General features: G+C 36.8%; 1 protein-coding gene across 2 annotated transcripts in view; it reads left to right on the top strand.

Annotated features, from left to right (window-relative positions):
- Nucleotides 1-20,388, top strand: part of Ndnf (neuron derived neurotrophic factor) — a 36,154-nt gene extending 15,766 nt beyond the window's left edge. Inside the window, exons 2-5 of one of the 2 annotated variants that reach the window (XM_004854923.4) lie at nucleotides 5,715-5,830; nucleotides 10,978-11,166; nucleotides 16,604-16,728; nucleotides 18,369-20,388. In XM_004854923.4, the coding sequence (XP_004854980.1) occupies nucleotides 10,979-11,166; nucleotides 16,604-16,728; nucleotides 18,369-19,762 (1,707 nt within the window). In that variant the 5' untranslated portion in view covers nucleotides 5,715-5,830; nucleotide 10,978 and the 3' untranslated portion in view covers nucleotides 19,763-20,388. The remainder of the gene's footprint in view (nucleotides 1-5,714; nucleotides 5,831-10,977; nucleotides 11,167-16,603; nucleotides 16,729-18,368) is intronic. The other variant, XM_004854922.3, reaches the window with a different exon arrangement.
- The last annotated feature ends 381 nt before the right edge of the window (nucleotides 20,389-20,769 follow it).

Below are 20,769 nucleotides of genomic sequence, written 5' to 3'. Positions count from 1 at the left end.
CACATATGCTACATGACATCTTTCAGGCATCAATTTGTAAGAAGGTTCACAGGTTTTGTTTAGCTGAACTATTTGGACATAGCTTATGAAGAGATCCACACACAGATACCAAATTGTTCCATTTTTGATCAAATTTTCTTATATCTTCTGATCTTTCTTATTCTGTCTCCTGTTCACTTACCATAAACAACTCCTTAGTAGAACTAAAATATGAATTCAGACTTCTTTCTTTGGGTACTTTTGGCAAATTAGTGTGCCTTGAACATTATGTACCCCTTTGCTTGAAGTAGAAATTAAAGGAAGTGACTTGTTTGTTTAGTGTGTCCTTAGTGCTTCCCCAGGAAGGCTCACCAGTCTTCCTTGTACCTGCTGAACCCATTTCCCACCATGACAACTGGAATCAGGATTTTTATGTTTTTAACCCACACATCTTACTGATGTTCACTTTGGTCTTTCCTCCTTTGTCTCTCATGACATGAAGAGAATTTCTTCCTCTTTTTCCCTCAGTTCTAATACTTTATTTGAGTTAGCTTTAAAAAGAGTTAGCTTTAAAAACTGCATGTAAAATGGCCAGCTATTCATAACTTATTAGATGACAATTTTGCTCATCTAATTTCACTTGTCTCTGATTTCTTCCTTATCTTCATTACTTACATTTTGTGTTGTATTGTGAGCTCCTGTAATTAATGTGTTATCTTAGATTCTTTTCTTTTTTCTCTTCCTGCCTCAAGCTCACCTCCACACTCTGGGATCCAAGTCCTTTTCTTATTCCCCATCTCCTGTGCAAAGCTTAGACCATCTCACTCTACTGTTCATGACCACAATAGTCCCCATCTGATCTTTTTGCTTTTATAAAGATGAGATTGTAGTTGGGCTCTATTATCATCTTTCCCCTAAAATCTATTTTCCACACAATAGACTTACCTTGCTAAAAAACAACAACACAACAACAACAGCATGAATTGGATCAAGGTCCTCAAAAGGGCACTCCACCACACTCAGAATAGAATCTAACTCCTTAGTGTGGTTACAAAGCTACAGTGATCTGCACTTTGCCTTCCACTCTACCCCTCACCCATTGTGTTCCACACAAATGGCCTTTCCTTTTGTCAACACCCCAAGCTTAGTGTCACCTCTGGACCTTTGCACCAGCTATTTCTTTGCCCAGAATGTCTTTCCTTGACATTTGCTTCACTAGCTTCTTCTTGTCATTTAAATCTCAGTGTAAATATCATTTCCTCTACAAAACTTTCACTAAATATCCAACTTAAAATTGCTGTCACCATACACAAACTTATTTTAATTTTCTGCATAGTGGTGAATACCAGCCAGCACTGTTTTCTTGTTTATGTATGTGTTAAAGTGCTGTCACTCCCCCTAGAACTCACACTTCATGATATCATCACTGTCCCTGGGAAAAGTGCTTAACATGTAACAAGGACTCATTACCTAGATGTTCAATTAAAAAATAATGAGCTGAGCAAATATACCTACATATTTGGACACTGTTTCTTGGGTATATAAATTTTGCCTTTATAAGTAGATTGTAAATTTCTAGGGCATTTCTTTTGAGCTCCTACATTAGCCAGTATATGAATACTGACCTGGCAATTGGCAGTTTGTTTGACAACTTGTTTATTCTGATTTTTGCACTTTGAGCCATATTTAGTTTGGGGAATCTATGGAGTATCTTACTGAAAAGTTCACTTCTTGGCTAAAGTAAATATTTTAAAAAATCAAAATTTTAGAGTGTTGCATGCTGTAGGGACTCAGTATTTGATAAGCAGTATGACTCATGTCTCACTTTCTATGCTGATGTGTGCTGCTGCTTAATGCTACTGGCATGCTGCCACACTCCATCTTAGCTAAATTTCAGGAGAGAGTGGGGAGTACAGTTTGTAAACTGCTTTGGGGAACAATACACAGGAAGTCATTTTCATTTTGTAGCAGATCAACAGGAAATAAGGCTTAGTTGCCAAACAAAAGCAAGAAAAGTAACCAAGCATCTTATCTTTCCCTCGAGGGCTTTCATTACTCAAGGAATCATTAGCTTTTCCTAAGATAGAGGAAGTTTTCCAGCTATTTCAGGTGCATGTATGGGGACATTTTGATAGGAAGAAGATATTCTGAATTTTATTCCCATTTTACTTTGCATGATTTCATGTGTTATTTTTGAACTGTATCATGTCTTCTAATCACCAATCAGACATGTTTTATAGATCTACTTCTTCCTTTAGTAAACTGAGTCTGGCTCCCTGAATCAAAGACTATGCCTATTTGTGGTACATTTATTTTGGCTGTATCTATCTTCATGATGCTTTTCATTGGAAACATAGGGTTACACATTTTAAAATATGATCCTCTTTCAAGTAGTTCTTCAGTAGGCTTGGTTATCTTTTAAAATTAGAATGCCCTAACTTTGGCCCTGTTATGAACTACATAGCACCATGAAGATCTGAGTGTGTGGATGACAGAATGGAAACTTTATTTCAGTCCTTGGCATGTTTTAATTTCACGTTGTTTTTTTACACTAATTCAATTTCCTTTCAGAATGAAAGTTGGCAGTCATTTAGGGAAGTGCCTGAAAAGGTTGGAATCATTGCAGTTGAGATGGATATGAAGCTCCTTAATCCATAGATTACCGACATAATGAACTCTAAACCCTTCAAAATCATGCCACTACGCAATGACAGTTTCTATTTAGACAGCTTTAGAGCAAAGGTTCTGTACAGCATGCTGGCTCTACTTTTATGGGTCAGGTAGGAGCTGGCATAGATTTTATTTTTTCAAAATTTAAACATTCACCATATTTTTCCACTGCACTCTGCAGTTAGGGCACAGGGAGGCCTCACACTACTTGTTCCAAAGACCACTCCTTGGGACAGACCAGAAGCCTTTTCCTTCTTCCTGATTTAGACTTCTCTTTTCAAATATGGAAATATCAAACCTCACTATGCTCTATTTCCTTCATATTTTCAACTATACCACAGGATATTTTTGGATTTTTATAAACGGCTAACTAAACAGTCAATATTTTTATCATTTGGAAAAAACAAAATAAAGCAGCTTCTGGGAATGCTAATTTTTTATTGCTTCATTTCTGCCCTGAGGGGAGCCCACCGTGTGAACTGGCAGAGGGTAGACATGGTAATGTTGCAGAGCGCAGCCCCCTTTGCTGGCCACCCATGAGGTCATGGCAGGCACAGGGGCCCCTTCTCTAACCAAGGCTACAGTTGCTCTTCACAGTTAGATCGGATGCTTCAGATTGACTATCAGATGTGGCCTGGATGATTCAAACAAAGCCCTCAAGTTTAAAAATAGAAGTTAAAAAGACTAAATATTTGCACTTAGAGAGGAAAAGAAAATAACAGAAATCTCTGTGGCAGACCATTCCTTGAAATTATCCTCACTGAATTATAATCATGCACTTTCCAGTCTGTGTAATTAAACATTAGCTTTCATTTATTCCAGATGCATTTGCTTCAAGTAATTCAGAGTAACCATCCTTCTTTTAGGTCACTGTAAATTTATTTCAAGTTTGTGGCCTATACATGATTGGGTGCATTGGGTAGTTTTTAAATGAATCTTGATACTATGGTGTGTTTTTAAATTGTATACCATAAGTTATCCCAATGAATTTGATCTTAAATCGTGTAACATGTTATATAAACACTTGATAACATTTTTATCAAATATGTCCGCATGTTTCCATAAGGAATATGCAGGACCTTGGTAGAGGGGTGGAGGAATTTGTTTTGGTCCTGTTATTACAGGTAGGTATAGCTGTTGGCTTTTGTTATGGGTAATCTACAGCACTGAGAAAGGTCACAGTGTCTCCATTTATATCACATCAGGCCTTCTATTCAGAAAGCCTCAGAGGAACTTTTTACTTACAAGATTTGCAAATTCCTTGCATTGGTGAGATAATATAACTAAACAGGAGTCTATAAACATTAAAGGCAAGCTTTCTAGTGGTTTGAAGTATTTCCTTACACTTTATATTTTAGAATTTGTAGTTAAATCCTTTGAATACATTTTAAAGGAGTAAAACAGTTATCCAGATTTATATATTCATTATCACTGTTTACACAATTTCAAGTAATAAATTTGTGTTCACTAGATGAACCAGAGGTTAAACCAAGACTGGTAAATGGATTAGTTTATCTTATATAATTAAAGATAAATTGTGCAAATTGGCAGTAGTAGAGCTGCTACAGATACCGTGAGCAAGTTGCATTTGTTTTTAGGCATATCGTGTTTTTGTACTGACAGAGGTATTCTGGATGTGTGTCTAATACATTGGTTAATTACTCAACTGTCCTTTAAGGTTTTACTTCGCTTACCTTTTGACTATTTTTAATTTGCATGCATTTCCCTAGGTTTCTGAGAAAACTTTGACCATTTAACTATACTAAAGGCTCCGTAAAGTAAGCAGTTAAAATTAATGCTGAAAATTGTGTCTTAGTATTATTTGTACATTTTCTGATAGCCACCATTTGCCCTACTCCCGGCTCCTTGTGGAATAAAAATACTTCATATCTATTCATCAGCTTTTTCTTGAAACTGTTCTTCAATTCATGCCTTGCTATACATGTTCCTTAGAGAAGACAAAGAAATGAGAGGAGTTAGAAGCAGTTCCATCACCACAGTTCTAAAACATTGATGAGAACCATTCTGCACATCTCGTGTGTTTACCTGCAGTTGCAGTTAGTGGTTTAAGGGAATAGATTTAATAACAGGCATAATTTATAGGATTATTTTATAATATTCACCCAAAATGTCAAATGCAGAAGAGTGCAAGAGATCTCTCTTCAAGCGAGAGACCTGAAGAATCCAGCCTAGGGCCTGGATCCCACAGCAATGTCCCACACAAGTCCAGCCAAAAGCCTAGAGTCTACAGCAATGTCTCATTGAAGTCCACATCAAGGATCTGCACTAGGAAGGCCCAAAGGCCAGTGGTGGAGGCTAGAAAGTCTGTATGGCAGGGCGAAGGGTCTGTGCCACCAGACTGAGGGATATGCATTGGAGCCAGGAAGCAGGGCTCAAGGCGCAGACCAGAGCTCCCTTGAAGAGAGCCGCAGCCATCCCCAGTGACCGTGAGGACCCTAGCTCCTCCATTAGTGAGAACAGCTGAGTTTGTCTCAGGAAAACCAGCCAAGGCAAGCTTCTTCAGGAAAATCAACAGGATGCAATCTTCCCCTCCAGTTCTCCTTTTATGCCATTGGGAACAATCCACAGGTGGGTCTTCCACACTCAGAACCATGTTGACTCAGTTCAGCTGGGGGTTCCCACTCAAGTTGATCATTAGTTAATCCACCACACCTGCTCACCAGGAAGGGTCAGCAAATGCCTCATCTTTAATTTTAAAAGTTTTTTTTAGGACCACTACTTATTTATCTTAACTTCCACATTTTCTAACTGGACTTATATAATGGTCTAAATATTTTGACCTAAAAACATGTGTGTATATCTGCATATCTATGTATATTTAACATTAATCACAGTCCAAACCATTTCTGTTTTTGTCAGAATAGAACACATAGTTTATCTTTGACAATTACATTCCGGATACAATTTCTCATTTTGACCGGGGATACATTGGCATATAAAAGAATAAAACTGTTTTATGTCATCAGTGGTCTATTTTCCAAAGCTTAAAGTACACCAAATTATTAGGCCTAGAGCTTAATAATTTTTCTCTTCAATTTTGACAGGCTCTAAAGATGTGTGCCAAATATGAAGGAGGATTTTGACAACATGAATAATGCCAGAGTTTTAGACCGGCATCTGTATGCTGGATTCTTCAGAACCTTTCACCCAGACAATGGAAGTCAGTATTCTCAATGATTAGGCTAACACCTAATTATTGCTTTTTCTGGTTATGAATAAATATGCAGCCAAATTGATTGAATGATCTGCCTGGCAAAATAAAAATGTTTGTTGGAGGCATCCTAGCAACTGTTTGTAGTTCTGTTTGTACTACAGCCTCCATTGTAGAAAGATACCAAGATTTTTGGCTCTACAGATGTATTTTCTAAAATAGTCATGAAAAAAGAATAGTGCTAAAAGTGAAATTCTGATTAGTTTTATTTAATTTAAACTTTAGATAAGCTCTAGATATGTAGAACTAACAAAAAGAAATGAGAAGAAAAGTTATGCCATTAGAGGGCACTTTTGTAATTTTAGACATCTCAGAGATGTCTGTTATTATACACTGACTTAACCCAGGCTTAGTCTTAAGAAGAATGAATTTCCAGTTGTTTGCTTAAAGTGACTTAATTCTTAAACTGAATGTCTCAGAGAGAAAATTTTATTGGTAGAGAAAAGAAATGTATAAAAGCTTAAAATTAACATTCAAGCAGTCTTTAAGTAAAACTTCAGTTTTTGGTAAGAGAATATAAATTGTAAAAATACCCACAGTGTACCTGCAAAATAATTTTTGATTAGTTGTATTGGGTGATTCTTTTAAATACTTTTGTTTTTAGAAAACCTGCCCATGACCTCATCAATTGGAACAAATGATTAATGTTTCCTAATATCTAAGTAAATATTTTCTTAACAATAGTTGAATATTATTAGATAACACTTTAAAAACCATAATATGACAGAACATAAATTCCTGTGTTTTGAGATCATACTAATTTTAAACACGTTCAGGAAAAATATCTGTTTTGTCCATAATTGGCATGATGGTTAAGATGGTTGATTGTTTCAGAAATAAAAAGTGTGATTTGACAGGATTTTAGTTGGGGGAAATAATGGTTTGATAAAGGAAACAAAATAGGAGCATGGAAGGAGGTTGGATATCAGGTACCAAAACAGCCAAATAGAAATAATTAGTTCCAGTTTTCTACAGTACAGTGGAGTGACCATAGTATACAATAATTTATTATATATTTTAGAAGAATTTGAAGAGAAGAGTTCAAAGGTTTGTAAGACATGCACACAAAAATAATAAATGTTTATAGAAATGGAAATGCTAATTACCCTAATTTTATCTTTACACATTGTAAATATGTATTAGATCATCACATTGTCCCCCACAAATATGTACAATTATTATGTGTTAATAAAACATTTTTAAAAACCAAAAACTGAGGTTGTCTATTCCTTACTAGTGGTAATTTAAATTAGAATGTCTAACTGAGGCAATAAAGTAACGAACCAGTAAAATAATTTCATAAGTAAAATCTTGTTGTCTAGAACTGTAGAGAGTTTGCTAGCTAATAATTAGTTGTCTGTAGTTTCACAGATACAGCACTAGAAGAAGGCAAGAGATTCTTGGGTCAGAGACCTAGGACCTTGTTACTCAGAGCAATAGCCTTAGGTGCAGGAGCATCATTTTCTTCTGCTGACTACCTGATCACCAGTTCTCATAAGACGATGCAAAGAGGCACCAGGTCAGGTAGTGGCGTTCACTGTAGTAGTAGAGAAGTCTTGAGTTTTGGGAACCCATGTCTTTTACAAAGGGTAGTAATTATGCTCACTCTTTGATCCAGAGGTTTATCTTTCAATTTGTTCAAAATAAAGGGCAACCATCCCTAATCCGAAATTGAAATGCTTCAAAATCTGAAACTTTTTGAGCACCAACATGATGCCACAGGTGGAAAATTCCACACCATTAAACTTTGAATTATTAAAAATATTGCATAAAATTACCTTTGAGCCACATGTAAAAGGTGTATAAGAAACATCAGTGAATTTTATGTTTAGACTGGAGTTTGAGCACTATGACACTCATGCATATACTCCAAATGCACATATATGCAGATACTCCAAAATCCACAAAAATCCCAAATCCAAAACATTTCCAGTCCTAAGCATTCCAGATAAAGAATACTTAATCTTACAAACATTCTTGAAAAGTTGCCTTTGTTCCAATAAAGCAGTCAGTGACTGTGCTTTAAGAAATGCAGAAACAGAGACTAGTAAAGAATTGCCTGCAATTGTTTCCTAATATTAAATTGCTAAATAGCTGATATGGAGAATATATATGAATAAGATTTATCATACTTTTAAAGTCACTTGTAATGAATAGTTCATATTTTTCACATCATATAGCATATGACCTTACTTGTAGGCCTATGTATTCATTTTTAAAATGAAAATAATAATAATCCCTAAATCACAGGGATGTTAATGGAATTAGATGAGATAATACATATAATACACTTTAAAAATTCCCTGGTATGCAGCACGTACACAGCAATATTTATTAACATTATCACCTCTTAATTCATGTAAATAGCTGATTGAATAAAGAGAAACCCCTTTCCAACAGCAGTTGAAGATGCCAGTGACACTCCTACTATTCATGACTATCTATTTCTCTGATTCTGTGGCTGACCTAAATATCTCCATTACCCTGACTATCCTGGGGTCCTGGGCAGCTTACCTGGGCTGGGTCATCTAGTGGCACTGTGTAAGTGACAGCTTTATGGGCAAGCATGGCACCTAATGAGGTAGGGCTGCCCCCGAGAGGCCCTAGGGCAAATGTGCCTAAGTATCTCACACTGAACTGCTCTGGTGACACATTTGCTCTATGGTCCTCACAAATACAGAAAGCCAAATTCTAACCACTCCTAAAGAGATTTTTTTTTTAAATTGGCCTCTTCTGCTTTCAAGAGGCAATGTTTGGCGATGGTACTACAAAGACAAGTAAACTGAATATGTTTTATTTCGCTAAGATAAGTATTTCTAAGCACATACTGTTATTTAGCAAAATCAAATGCTATTCAGATTTTCCATTTCTGTTAACTCCAGGCAGAACAGAGTGAGAGGAGGGATGGAGCATCGTGGCTAGAGGTCTTATTCAGTTCAGTCCACAGTCTCCCTATTTATGTAGAATAAGTTAACTAGCTTTGATTTTGGTATGTCCGACCACCTCTAGTAGATATAACATTTGTTTACCATTAGTAACTCACAGCTTTCACTTAGATCCCCCACTTCCCTTAGATTTCTCCTTGAAAATGACCAGGCCATCTGAGGGACAGGTTATTTAATGAAACTCAAGGGGGCTGGTCTTGTTCCTAAACTTCCGGCTGATTGGGAAGGAAGGTTTAGTATTCAATCACAGAATCATTGTCCATTTGTATTAGGAATCATTTGTCTAAACCCTTCAGAAAATTGAAGTCTAGAATGGCCAAATAAGTTGCCTAAGATCATATATCTAATTAGGAACTGAAACCAAATGGCATATTCTTACTGTTCAGTCTACTTTTCTTTTAATTACAGTTCGTTTAACAAGATGGGAAACAAGGGATGGGAAATAAGAAGTTGTCCTGGCTTTCTTTAGAGATATTGCTGAGGATGAAAGTTTGGGCTCTGCAGTCAGATCCACTGGATTTATATCCTTTCTCTGGTTTTATAATGAAAGTTTCTTTTTATAGAGGAATAATACCTACTTTGCAGGGTAATTGTGAGAACTAAGTATAGTAAAGCAGTCAGTGAATTTAGTTTTATACATGCTAACTCAATCACTGCAGATATTTTGAATGGAAAACTGCAAAACAAAAGGCAGGAAAAACATATTTGGAAGAATGAAATTAAATGAACTTTTGGGCAAGCATACAATGAAAAACTATGCACGTTATCATTTTAAAACAGAAAATGTTTATTCCTTTCAAAAATGTTTAGTTATCTGACTCTACTTTTGGTAAAAGGAAGAAAAAATTAAAGTCAGGTATTGTTTTACATAGAGGTTAATTTGTCACTTCTGTAGTAATTACTGTTTAAAATAAAACTGGCAAAAAAACAAAATAAAACTGGCATTTACTTCATCTCAAATTATTGTAAATATTTACATTTGACTTTCTCACTATTTAAAGTACTTAAATGTAAAAAAACCCTGCATTTCTCTAATAGTTGAATTCTCTGATATATGCTAAGTCAAAGAGGTAAGGGAAAAGAATTCCTTACATAGTTCTTTCTGTGAAAAAAAAATTACTAAATCATCCAGGGAAGAAAAGCCTGTCACTAATGCCTATGATTTAAATAAATTGCCTACCTGGGACTTCAGCACAGGAAAACTGAGATGTGTAGAAGATTTTGGCCTTGCCAGCATTACTACAGCAGTGAGGAATAGAGACTGACCCTCAATTACTTACCGGATCTATGGTGGAAGTTACTGATGAATGCCTAAAAGTAACTCAGTGAAAGTGCTGCGCAGGAGGTTAGGGCCGATGTTTCCAACAGACAACTTTCTAAAGTCTGTCTTAGCTTGTTGCAAAAGTGAAAATCAAATCATTTTCCAACCTGTTAGAGCTTTATAGGTAAATGTTGAAGAGTCCAGGAATCTATAACAATTAGACATCAATAAATAGCTCACCTAATGATTTTGAGGGAGTTAAACTTTAATCTCCCCAAATTTTCTGATTTATGATAATCTGGACTTGTAATAAGCATATTGCCATATAAACTCCTTAGTCAAATTTTAAGGAAGAAAAAAAAATTATACTAATTTTCTGGCTTTCAATGGGTCTCAGGACATATGATGAAAGTAAAAGTTCAACTATGTTAACAATTAAATTAGTAACTTGACTGTTGAGCAGTGACTCTGACCAACCATTGGCACAACTCGTAATCCCTAAAAGGACTGCCCCTAAATGATCACTTTAGTTTAAGTTTTGAGACATCAATAGGACATTATCTATAATGACCATATTGCCTTCTGCCATAATGAGGTAAGGATTTTCTCTCTGAATATGCAGGGAAATTTAGGCATCAAGAGTCCTTTCATTTCAAAATCTTTTTAATGTCTGAAGTTCTGACAAATTCCTTCCTGACAACATGAAATAGTTTGAAGAAAAAATAAACACAGGAAAGTTGCCTTCAAGATCATGTGTGTGTATCCAAGACATATTGTACATCCCTAAGTTTCTGTCACAACTGAAATAGTGTTGACACTTTGGGAAGTTGCAGACTTCCCTGAGCGTGCGCCTACAGAGCTAACCCAAGCAATCACTTCTGTTGCCCCAGGATGGTGCTGCCCCACTGGTGTCTGCTATGGCTGCTGTTACCTCTCGCCTCAAGGACCCAAAAGCTGCCCACTCGTGATGAGGAGCTTTTCCAGATGCAGATCCGAGACAAGGCATTTTTTCATGACTCCTCAGTCATTCCAGATGGCGCTGAAATTAGCAGTTATCTCTTCAGAGATACACCAAAAAGGTATTCTTCCTCCCATACTTTCTGTATCAGTATGCTCATAAAGGATGCCTTCATCAAAGAAAGTAATTTTTCATATGTAATTTAGTTTAGCAGCATTACCTTTTTTCTCTAAGTGGCAGTACAACTTCTAATCATAATTGAGGCCGATTCTTGTTGATTATGATCTCCTCTTGGGTGGAAAAGGCAGTCTTGCATTGTTCATGTTCTGTAGTGATTATTCCTCATCTTCAGCATAGTAGGATCTTTCTAAGATGAGCTTTGTAGGCTTAAAATAAAATTAATTGAATATATATGATTCTTCAAGGATGTACATTAAGTTTTATAAGGATAATATTTCCTTAACAAATATGATCAGATTCTAAGAGAATCAAACCAATGATAAAAACTGACTGTGTTCATTTCCTTAACTCCAGCATCAGCATTTGGGCTCTCATGTTTCCAAATATTTTTAGAAAAAAATGTATCATATAAATAATATATACTATAAACTAGTTATATATACAGTTACTTTCCAATGCTCTAACCTGCTGTACCTTTCATTTAATCTCTGGATAATTATATTTCAAAAACAATTTCTCCTTTTAACTAGAGACACATTAGTATTCCAAGAAGTAAAATTGTCTTGCATCTTTAATACTTCTTTTTCCAAAGACTGAGGTGTATCAGATCCTTGGGTCATCTTTTGAGTTTGAGCAATAGTAGTAATTGGAGTTGGTGCTGTAAACCCCTGCACGTAATGTCCAGTTGTTATTACCATGAGGTCAGTCAGAATGAGGTAGGTGATCAGTTTCCCTATTCTGACAAAAGTGAAGTGGTATATGGGAATCATTTCATCACTGTCTGAGTGAAATGATTTGTTTGCAAGAATACACTAAACTAAGAACTGACTTGAAATATAAATCATTCTAATCTTTAACATTCATACAAATAAAGGCAAGAGTAAAAAGATGGTTACATTAAAGGAACTTGCTGTCTTAGTCTTTAAAAAGACTCAGTCTGTCAAACAAGGAAGGACATACGAAGCTGTTCCAGTACTGCAAATTAATCTCTAGTATTAACTGAATTCTCACTGAACAGTTTGCTTTCCATATTGTTTTGTCCCTTGAAATTTTTGACTGAATCAGATCAAACCAAAAGTTTTCTTTAGGAATCACTTTAATTTCCCAAATGTACTTACACATTACTTTCTTTGCTGTATTCATCCGCATTATATAAGCAAATTACTTAATCAAATAAACAGTTTATCCTCTTGGGTCATTCCATTTTTTAAAAAACTAAATGTTTTAGCCCTAAAAGTAAGGTTAAAAATTACATTTCCTTTTTTGTTTTGAAACAATGTTTTATTATGAGCTACTAGAAAATATTACTTCCCTCCCTTCCTTTTTGTCTTTCATTTGTTTAGTCATTATTTTTGTCTTTTTTGCCCAAAATCATTATGGAGGCTCTTGATATACACAGTTGCTTGAAGTGCTTGTTTACCCTAGCTAAGAGCTGCAGCCACAAGTAGAAACATCATTGGGGGTTGGAGGCTTATGCATTGTTAAACACACATAACCATTGTTGATATTCCAGCCAACGATGAAAATTCAGATGAAGTTTAGCAGTAGTGAACAGAAAAAGACAATAAATTCATTAATTGTTCTTATGTTTATACATAAATTCCAAGAACAAAATGTCTCATGGTATATTTATCTCTCAGCCTTTGGCCCTGAAAAGCAAGTATCTGAACACAGATCAAATCCTGTCATCTCTGATTGCTACTCTTTTCCATATGTACTTTGTGCATGGTAGATAATAAATTAAGTTTATTCACATTATCATTTATCCTTCCTCATAAGTGTTTCAATGTGAAAATACTGGCCTATATGCAGCAGTGGCAAACCTATGGCACATATGCTGCACCAAGCTGTTTGGTATCATCAAAGACTCTAAAAAGTTCACCATTGCTCGTCCCTATAAGAATTCTCTACTGCATTTATGTACAAGGATTATCTTGTGGAATGTAAGCATTGTTGTATATGCTATTAGTTGCCCATAGCCTATATGTAAATTACTAAGACACAGTTGCTTACTTGAGGAGATAAACTACCTACTTGCTCAAAAGGAAAGGTCATAGATGAACTTGCCCATTGTTTTTGACTTTGGAGTCAGTTTCATATGCTACTCACATAATCCCAGAAAAACCAAGAAGTTTTGAACACTATTTTACCTTCCTAAAGCCAAATAAAGTATTTTGTTGTACCTCTTTCTTTGTCATAGGATAGGTTTAGTTGTGTTTATGTGATTAATATCACCCATTCAGCCTGGCCAAAGGAACAAAATTCTGCTCTCCCCAAAGCATGCTGAATTAAAAAGTAATCCTCTGGCACTTCTCTTTAAGGGGGGTTATGATACACAAAACTGGAATAAACAACTCCCTGATTTAGTTATTTCATCAAGATGATTGTCTATCTTATGAATAAGTTGTTTTGTCTTTGTAGGGTCTTCAGTTTATTTGTCCTCCCCCTGCCCCACTCTCAACCCTCCATCTCTATATCCGTCAATGGTGAGGAGAAAAACCTTAAAGTTTCACTGATATTCTGTATCTTCACACAGAAAGAGATTGCAGATGTACATTTTCTCAGGCTACATTAATGAGATTAGTATTAAGATGCTTGACTTTAGTTTATGAACTTATTCATGCATTTAAATATATTTGTCTAGTACTCACTTCATAGATAAATCTGTGCTAGATGCTGGGAATACACCGACATGGAAGGTTAGCCCCAGGTGGGCCCTTGGGGAAAATGACAGTAATGTAAAAAATCATGCAAATGTATAGTCATGGTGTATATTGTAGTAAGTGGTGGGAGTTAAAGTTGCAGGACTCTCTGAGAGTATATAAGACCCTGATCAGAATGAGTCAGAAAAGGTATCTCTAAAGAAGTGACACTTACACATGAGTGGGGGCAGAGTGGTGAACTTCAGAGAAAACCACATCCACATCCCAAAGGCTGTCAGATGAGGCAGGGTTTGGGAAGCCAGAGAAGTCTTATGTGATTGAAGTATAGATAGCTAAAGGGGTAGTGGCCTGACAAGAGACTGGGGCAGTAGGTATGATCAGACCTCTGAGGAGTAATTATGGGTTTTCCCACAGAGCTAAATCAACAGCTGAGAAGGGGCCCTGTAAGCTGAAATCACATGCTATATTTACTTTTAAAAGAGATTGTTCTGGTGCAATATAAAGCATGATTTGGAAAGAGTAAAATATTTGGAGGTGGATATGTAAGAAATAGCAATTCATTAATTCATTTAACAAATATTATATGAAGAATTCTTTTGTTCTCTGAGTCTACACCAATGAACCAAGTGTCTCGAGTGCTTGCTCACACCTTTCATTCTAGTTCGGGGAGATGGAAAAAATAATAAAAGAAATATATAACAGGTAGGTAAGTGTATTGAAGGAAAATGAGATACAAAAGAGCTTCACGGTAGGAAAGTGATATTTTACATAAGGGAGGAAAGTGGGTCTATGGCAAGATTACACTTAAATCATGAGCCTGGCCACTTCCTGGAGGAGGAGTCTCTCAGGTGGAAGAACAGCAAGCAGAGACTTTGAGGCAGGGGTCTGCAAGAAGCTGGATTACAGAGAGAGAAAGTAAAGGCGAAAGATTTATATGATCTGAAGAGAAACCAGAGTATGAGAGAGAAAGTAAAAGAAGACTTTAGAGATTGTGTTGGGGCCTGAACATGGAGGCACTTGTGAACCATTGCGAGTTCTGTGGCTCATACTCCGAATGAATCAGATGCTCTGGAGGGCTTGAAAAAAAAGGAGTGCCATTTAGAAGGGTTATGAGGGTCACTCTGCCAAAATGGGGAGAGAGTGCACCAAGGGGGCTACCGGTGGAGCCAGGGAGACCAGTCCGGGGACCCTTTGGAAGCCTCAGGCAAGAGATGAGGCTTGAATCAGGCGAGGGAAAACAGGTGGCCTAGAACAAAGTAATAGATTCTGATATATTTTAAAAGTGGAGTCAAACTAGTGTCTGGTGATCCATTCCACGTGGAAAGGAAAAAAAGAGAAAGTGAAGAATGACTCCAAAATGTTTGCCCTGAATAACCAGAATGTTGGAGCAGTCATTTACTCAGAAGGGAGGGGCTACAGAAGAAGCTGATTTGGGGGAGACAATCAGAAGTTTGGATTAGACATCTCAAGTTTGAAATTCCATTAATTCTTAACGAAGATGATGAGAAGGTGGCTGTATCTGAAATTAGACAAGAGTCCAGGTTGATGATTTAAATCTGGGGTTTAATATAGAAGCTGCAAAGCTATCAGTCTGGGGGAGGTCACACAGGAAGTAAAGGCAGGCAGAAGAGAGATGTCCATGCTCAGATCTGCAGTTAACTACAGAGCTTAGAGATTGGGGGTTAGAGGGAATCAGCAGAGGATGATAGGGGTTGGTTTGGAGAGCAGTTGGAGGTAAAGGTAGAAAGGGGAAGGCGAGAGACACCCACTTGTACAATGTACAGGACATCAAACCTACTTTGCTTTGCCATAGAACCGGAGCAGAACTCTAGGCTCCATGCATTGAAAACACTGGCTCCTGCTTTGCACGAGTATGGGCTTTGAAAGATAACTATGTGAAATCGTCTCAATTACTTGGTATAAGAATACACCACATCTGTATAGTTCAGCAGTATTTTTATTTTCCTTAAAAGCTTTTTGAGGCATCATTAAAAAGTCTGAGGGAAAAGCATAGATCTGAATATTTTGATGTTTTACAATTCTGCTTTAAAATTATTAGCTTATTTAATTCAACAGGAAATGTTAGTGAAAAAAATAATAGAAAAATGTGTCTTTTCAGTGGCAGACACAGCTATCTTTACTTTTAAAAGTTATTTCTCAAATGGTGATTAGGTCCCTCTATCCAAAAGGATATGTAATAGTAGATTTGAATAAAAATCATTAATGTGATAATGTGAAGACTGTATTATCTTGCCAGAAATCAATATACATTTCAGAACTAGGTTGCTGTGAAAATGACCTTTGAAACAGTGGGCAACTAGAGGGTAATGTATAAATTTATCACCAAATTTATAGAAAATACAATGACTGTAAGGCACCATACCCAGAAATTCTTCTTGATTATGACTTACTTTGCAATAGCAGGGCCTATGTTAAATAATATCTAGGCACAGGTATGGGATGATTTTTAACCTAAAATTCTTTTGCTTCAAGTCTTTTTACTATTTTATACCTTACTTGTTAATGCTAAATCTGGTTGCAGAACCTTAGGACTGACTATTGGACTTCCACAGTTAAAGCTGTATTGTATCTTGTGCAAAGTAGCCAATTTTATTCTGTTAAAAGAATAAATATGAAAACCAAACAGTTTGCCCAGTAAATCTTACTTGCTAATGATAGAATGACTATGGCCTGAATTGGTCCACTTTCCTACAGGTATTTCTTTGTGGTTGAAGAAGACAATACCCCATTGTCAGTCACAGTGACTCCCTGTGATGCGCCTTTGGAGTGGAAGCTGAGTCTCCAGGAGCTGCCTGAGGAGACCAGTGGGGAAGGCTCAGGTAAGCAGCAGGACAGATCTGGCCTTGGACCTCTGCATGGATGGTTGGGAAGCTTGTGAAACACATAGCTCTCTCCAAGTAAGAAAAACCTGCAGGGATAAACAGGTGAAGCTGGAGACTGGGATGGAGATAGTGGAGAATGATAACATGGATGTTGGTAAAACAAGAAGTTAGGAAAGGCCGGTAGGAGTATAAAGGATTAGGGAGAAGGCCAGAGGTTTGGCCTCTATGATGGTCACTTGCAATCTTTTCTGAACATTCCAATCACCTGGAAGGCTTTCAAAACTATTGATGCCTGGATTTTTTTCCCACAGAAGTTTGGATTTAATTACTATGAGGTGTGGCTTGGATATTGGAATTTTTAAAATCTCCCCACAGACTATTCTAATGTGCAGCCAAGTTTAAGAACTTCTGGGAAATAATCAAACAGGAGCAGAGAGACCTTTAGCAACTAAGTCCAAGAAGAAGAGAAAGTCAGAAAGAGGAGTGGAGTGGGTTAGGCATTTAAAGCAGGTGCAAATAATGGAAAACATATAATAAGATGCAAGTGAAATGACAAGAGGAGTATATTTGGGGCCTGGAGTGATGCTGATCCTTTTAAGGGCATCATAGCTTACAGGTGAAGTCTGGACAACTGGTGTTGTATAGAGCATGCAGCAAGCTATGACTTACAATAGAGAGCAAACATCACACTTAGCAAATACTGAAAATGGCTGTAGGTAGTGAGGAGACTTAGATAAAGAAAATGAACTCTTAGAGTACCAGTCCTGTGATGATTGTGTTCACCCCATAGTTCAGGGATATAAAATTCTATATACCTCACTTTCAGCCTGCAGTGATGAGCTGGAAAAGGTTTGTTCCCACTCTGGTTCCCTGGTCCTTCATCAACTTCTGGAAACTTATCTGCACATTGACATCTATGTGATAAATATTAAGAGTAGTAAAAGATGGAAAAAATAATTTAGTTCCATTACCTCCTCTGTATTATTCCCAGATACACATTCTGGATATTGATCTTAGTTACTCTTACTGGTGTTTTATGTTCTATACGTCAATAAGATTGTCCAGTCCTGCTAACAATAGTGACATGGCTGACCATCAAAATACAAACTGATGGGATTCTTTCAGTAAGCAGACTGGCAGTCAGGATTAACAATCTCTAAAAAGTTTACCATTTTGGACTAAAAATTCTATGAATTGGGTTCTAATTTGAAGAAATAATTTAAATTCAGAAAAATCTTCTACATACATAAGGGCATTATTTATAATGGTAAAAAAATCAAGTCTTAACTAAGTGAGAAAACGTGATTCAAAAAGTAGAGGTTTGTCTAGATACACATATGCATGATAATAAATGTTATTAAGCTATGGGGAAAATGAGTGAAAAATAATACTAACTGCACAACAATATGTAAGGGAAAAGGCGGAACAAAAATACATAAAAGTTGTAATAAAGCACTGTCTCTGGATAATGAATTAATGAATGACTTTTATCTTGTTATTTTCGTATATATCCCAGTTTCTTATTATGAACATATATTATCTTTAAAATGGAGAAAAAATAATATAAACTCAGAAACACAATTTGAGGTTGCAAGCCACTATTGACACCCAGCCTGCACTTCTCTTGTTCCTTCTAGGTGACCCTGAACCTCTTGAGCAGCAGAAGCAACAGATCATTAATGAGGAAGGCACAGAGCTGTTCTCCTACAAAGGCAATGATGTGGAGTATTTCATCTCTTCTAGCTCTCCATCTGGCTTATATCAACTAGAACTTCTTTCAACAGAGAAAGACACACATTTCAAAGTGTATGCTACCACCACTCCAGAGTCAGATCAGCTATACCCTGAATTACCATATGACCCCAGAGTAGATGTGACTTCCCTGGGACGCACCACAGTCACTTTGGCCTGGAAACCGAGCCCCACAGCCTCTTTGCTGAAACAACCCATCCAGTACTGTGTGGTCATCAACAGAGAACACAATTTTAAAAGTCTCTGTGCAGTGGATGCAAAGCTGAGTGCCGATGATGCTTTCATGATGGCCCCAAAACCTGGACTAGATTTCAGCCCCTTTGACTTTGCCCATTTTGGATTTCCTTCAGATAATCTGGGTAAAGAGCGCAGCTACCTGGCAAAGCCTTCTCCAAAATTGGGGCGCCATGTCTACTCGAGGCCCAAGGTTGACATTCAGCAGATCTGCATAGGAAACAAGAACATCTTCACCGTTTCTGATCTGAAACCTGACACACAGTACTACTTTGACATCTTCGTGGTCAACACCAACAGCAACACGAGCACTGCTTATGTGGGTACCTTTGCCAGGACCAAGGAAGAAGCAAAACAGATGACTGTGGAGCTCAAAGATGGGAAAGTGACAGATGTATTTGTTAAAAGGAAGGGAGCAAAGTTTCTACGGTTTGCTCCAGTGTCTTCTCACCAAAAAGTAACCATCTTTATTCACTCTTGCCTGGATGCCATCCAAATCCAAGTGAGAAGAGATGGGAAACTTCTTCTGTCTCAGAATGTGGAAGGCATTCGGCAGTTTCAGCTGAGAGGAAAACCTAAAGCAAAGTATCTCATTCGACTGAAAGGAAACAAGAAAGGAGCATCCATGTTGAAAATTCTAGCCACCACCAGGCCTAGTAAGCAGTCATTTCCCTCTCTTCCTGAAGATACGAGAATCAAAGCCTTTGATAAGCTCCGTACTTGTTCTTCAGCCACGGTGGCCTGGTTGGGCACCCAGGAGAGGAACAAGTTCTGCATCTACAAAAAAGAAGTAGATGATAACTACAATGAAGACCAGAAGAAAAGAGAACAAAACCAATGCCTAGGACCAGATATGAGGAAGAAATCTGAAAAGGTCCTCTGTAAATATTTTCACAGCCAGAACCTGCAGAAAGCAGTGACTACAGAAACCATTAAAGATCTTCAGCCCGGAAAATCTTACCTGCTGGATGTTTATGTCATAGGACATGGGGGACACTCAGTGAAGTATCAGAGTAAAATTGTGAAAACCAGGAAATTCTGTTAGTCACCTTGTGTAGAGATATATTACATAGAACTCCAGGAAGGATTTTAAATCACTTTACCTATAGACTGACTACTCCCACAACTGAGAGAAGTTGTGACCTGTACAAGTTGTGAGCTATGGAAGGAAGGATATCATCATGTGTATGTTGATGTTTATAAAAACTTGGAGGAGACTTATTCTAGTGTACCCCTGTGGTACCTAGTGTGTTTGATGCCATTGATGTCAAAGATAGAGGACATCTTGAAGGAACTGCCATCCCTTGCTTTGACCACTGCATGAACTGCTTCTAAATTATTTTATTACCTAAAAATTTAAAATATGCCATTCATTGCACACATCCACAAATGCAAAACATTCCTCTCTATAGATGCTAGGATATATATAAATTATTTTATAAAGTTTTGTTTTAAATGTCAGTGTCTCTATGATTGTAAACTATTAAATTCTTTTCCTGTTAAAGTACAGATCTAATCTAAGTATTATTAAGTGGGCAGCCCTCTAGTCAGTTATATTGCTATTGTAAATTCTTATTTGTTGAGTAAAATGTTTAAATACTATATGTATCTCATGTACAAAGTTGACATGCATTATATTCATGTACATAAAATTAAAGATATTAGATTATATACTGTTCATTTTTCCCAAGCAGCTACCTTGGTGTATTTAATTTCTAATCTGTCCCTAAAACTGTATCTTTCTGTAATTTGGCACCACAATCGATCTCTTTTTAATAGTTACAAGGGACTGCTGTGTCTCTCTATATAGTTACTACGATATTAGAAACAATTATTGAAGTGTATATTTTGGCATTAAATAGGACCCAGCAGCAGTGAGAGTTGAGAGAGCTATAATAGTCTTGTTTTAAAAGAGGACAAGCCAAATGGTTGTCAAATCATCCTTAAGAACCTGAACTATATCACATTTTAAGAATTTAAGTACAATATTGAGATTTTCCAAGTATTTCCATCTGCTATAATATTAGAAAAATAAGTATTTTAACTTCCAGC

Source organism: Heterocephalus glaber, unplaced genomic scaffold, assembly GCF_053883595.1.
Source record: "Heterocephalus glaber isolate CG9 unplaced genomic scaffold, H.glaber_assembly_v1.0 deba00001586, whole genome shotgun sequence".
Classification (NCBI taxonomy): domain Eukaryota; kingdom Metazoa; phylum Chordata; class Mammalia; order Rodentia; family Bathyergidae; genus Heterocephalus; species Heterocephalus glaber.
This window is presented reverse-complemented; position numbering and strand designations above follow the sequence as displayed.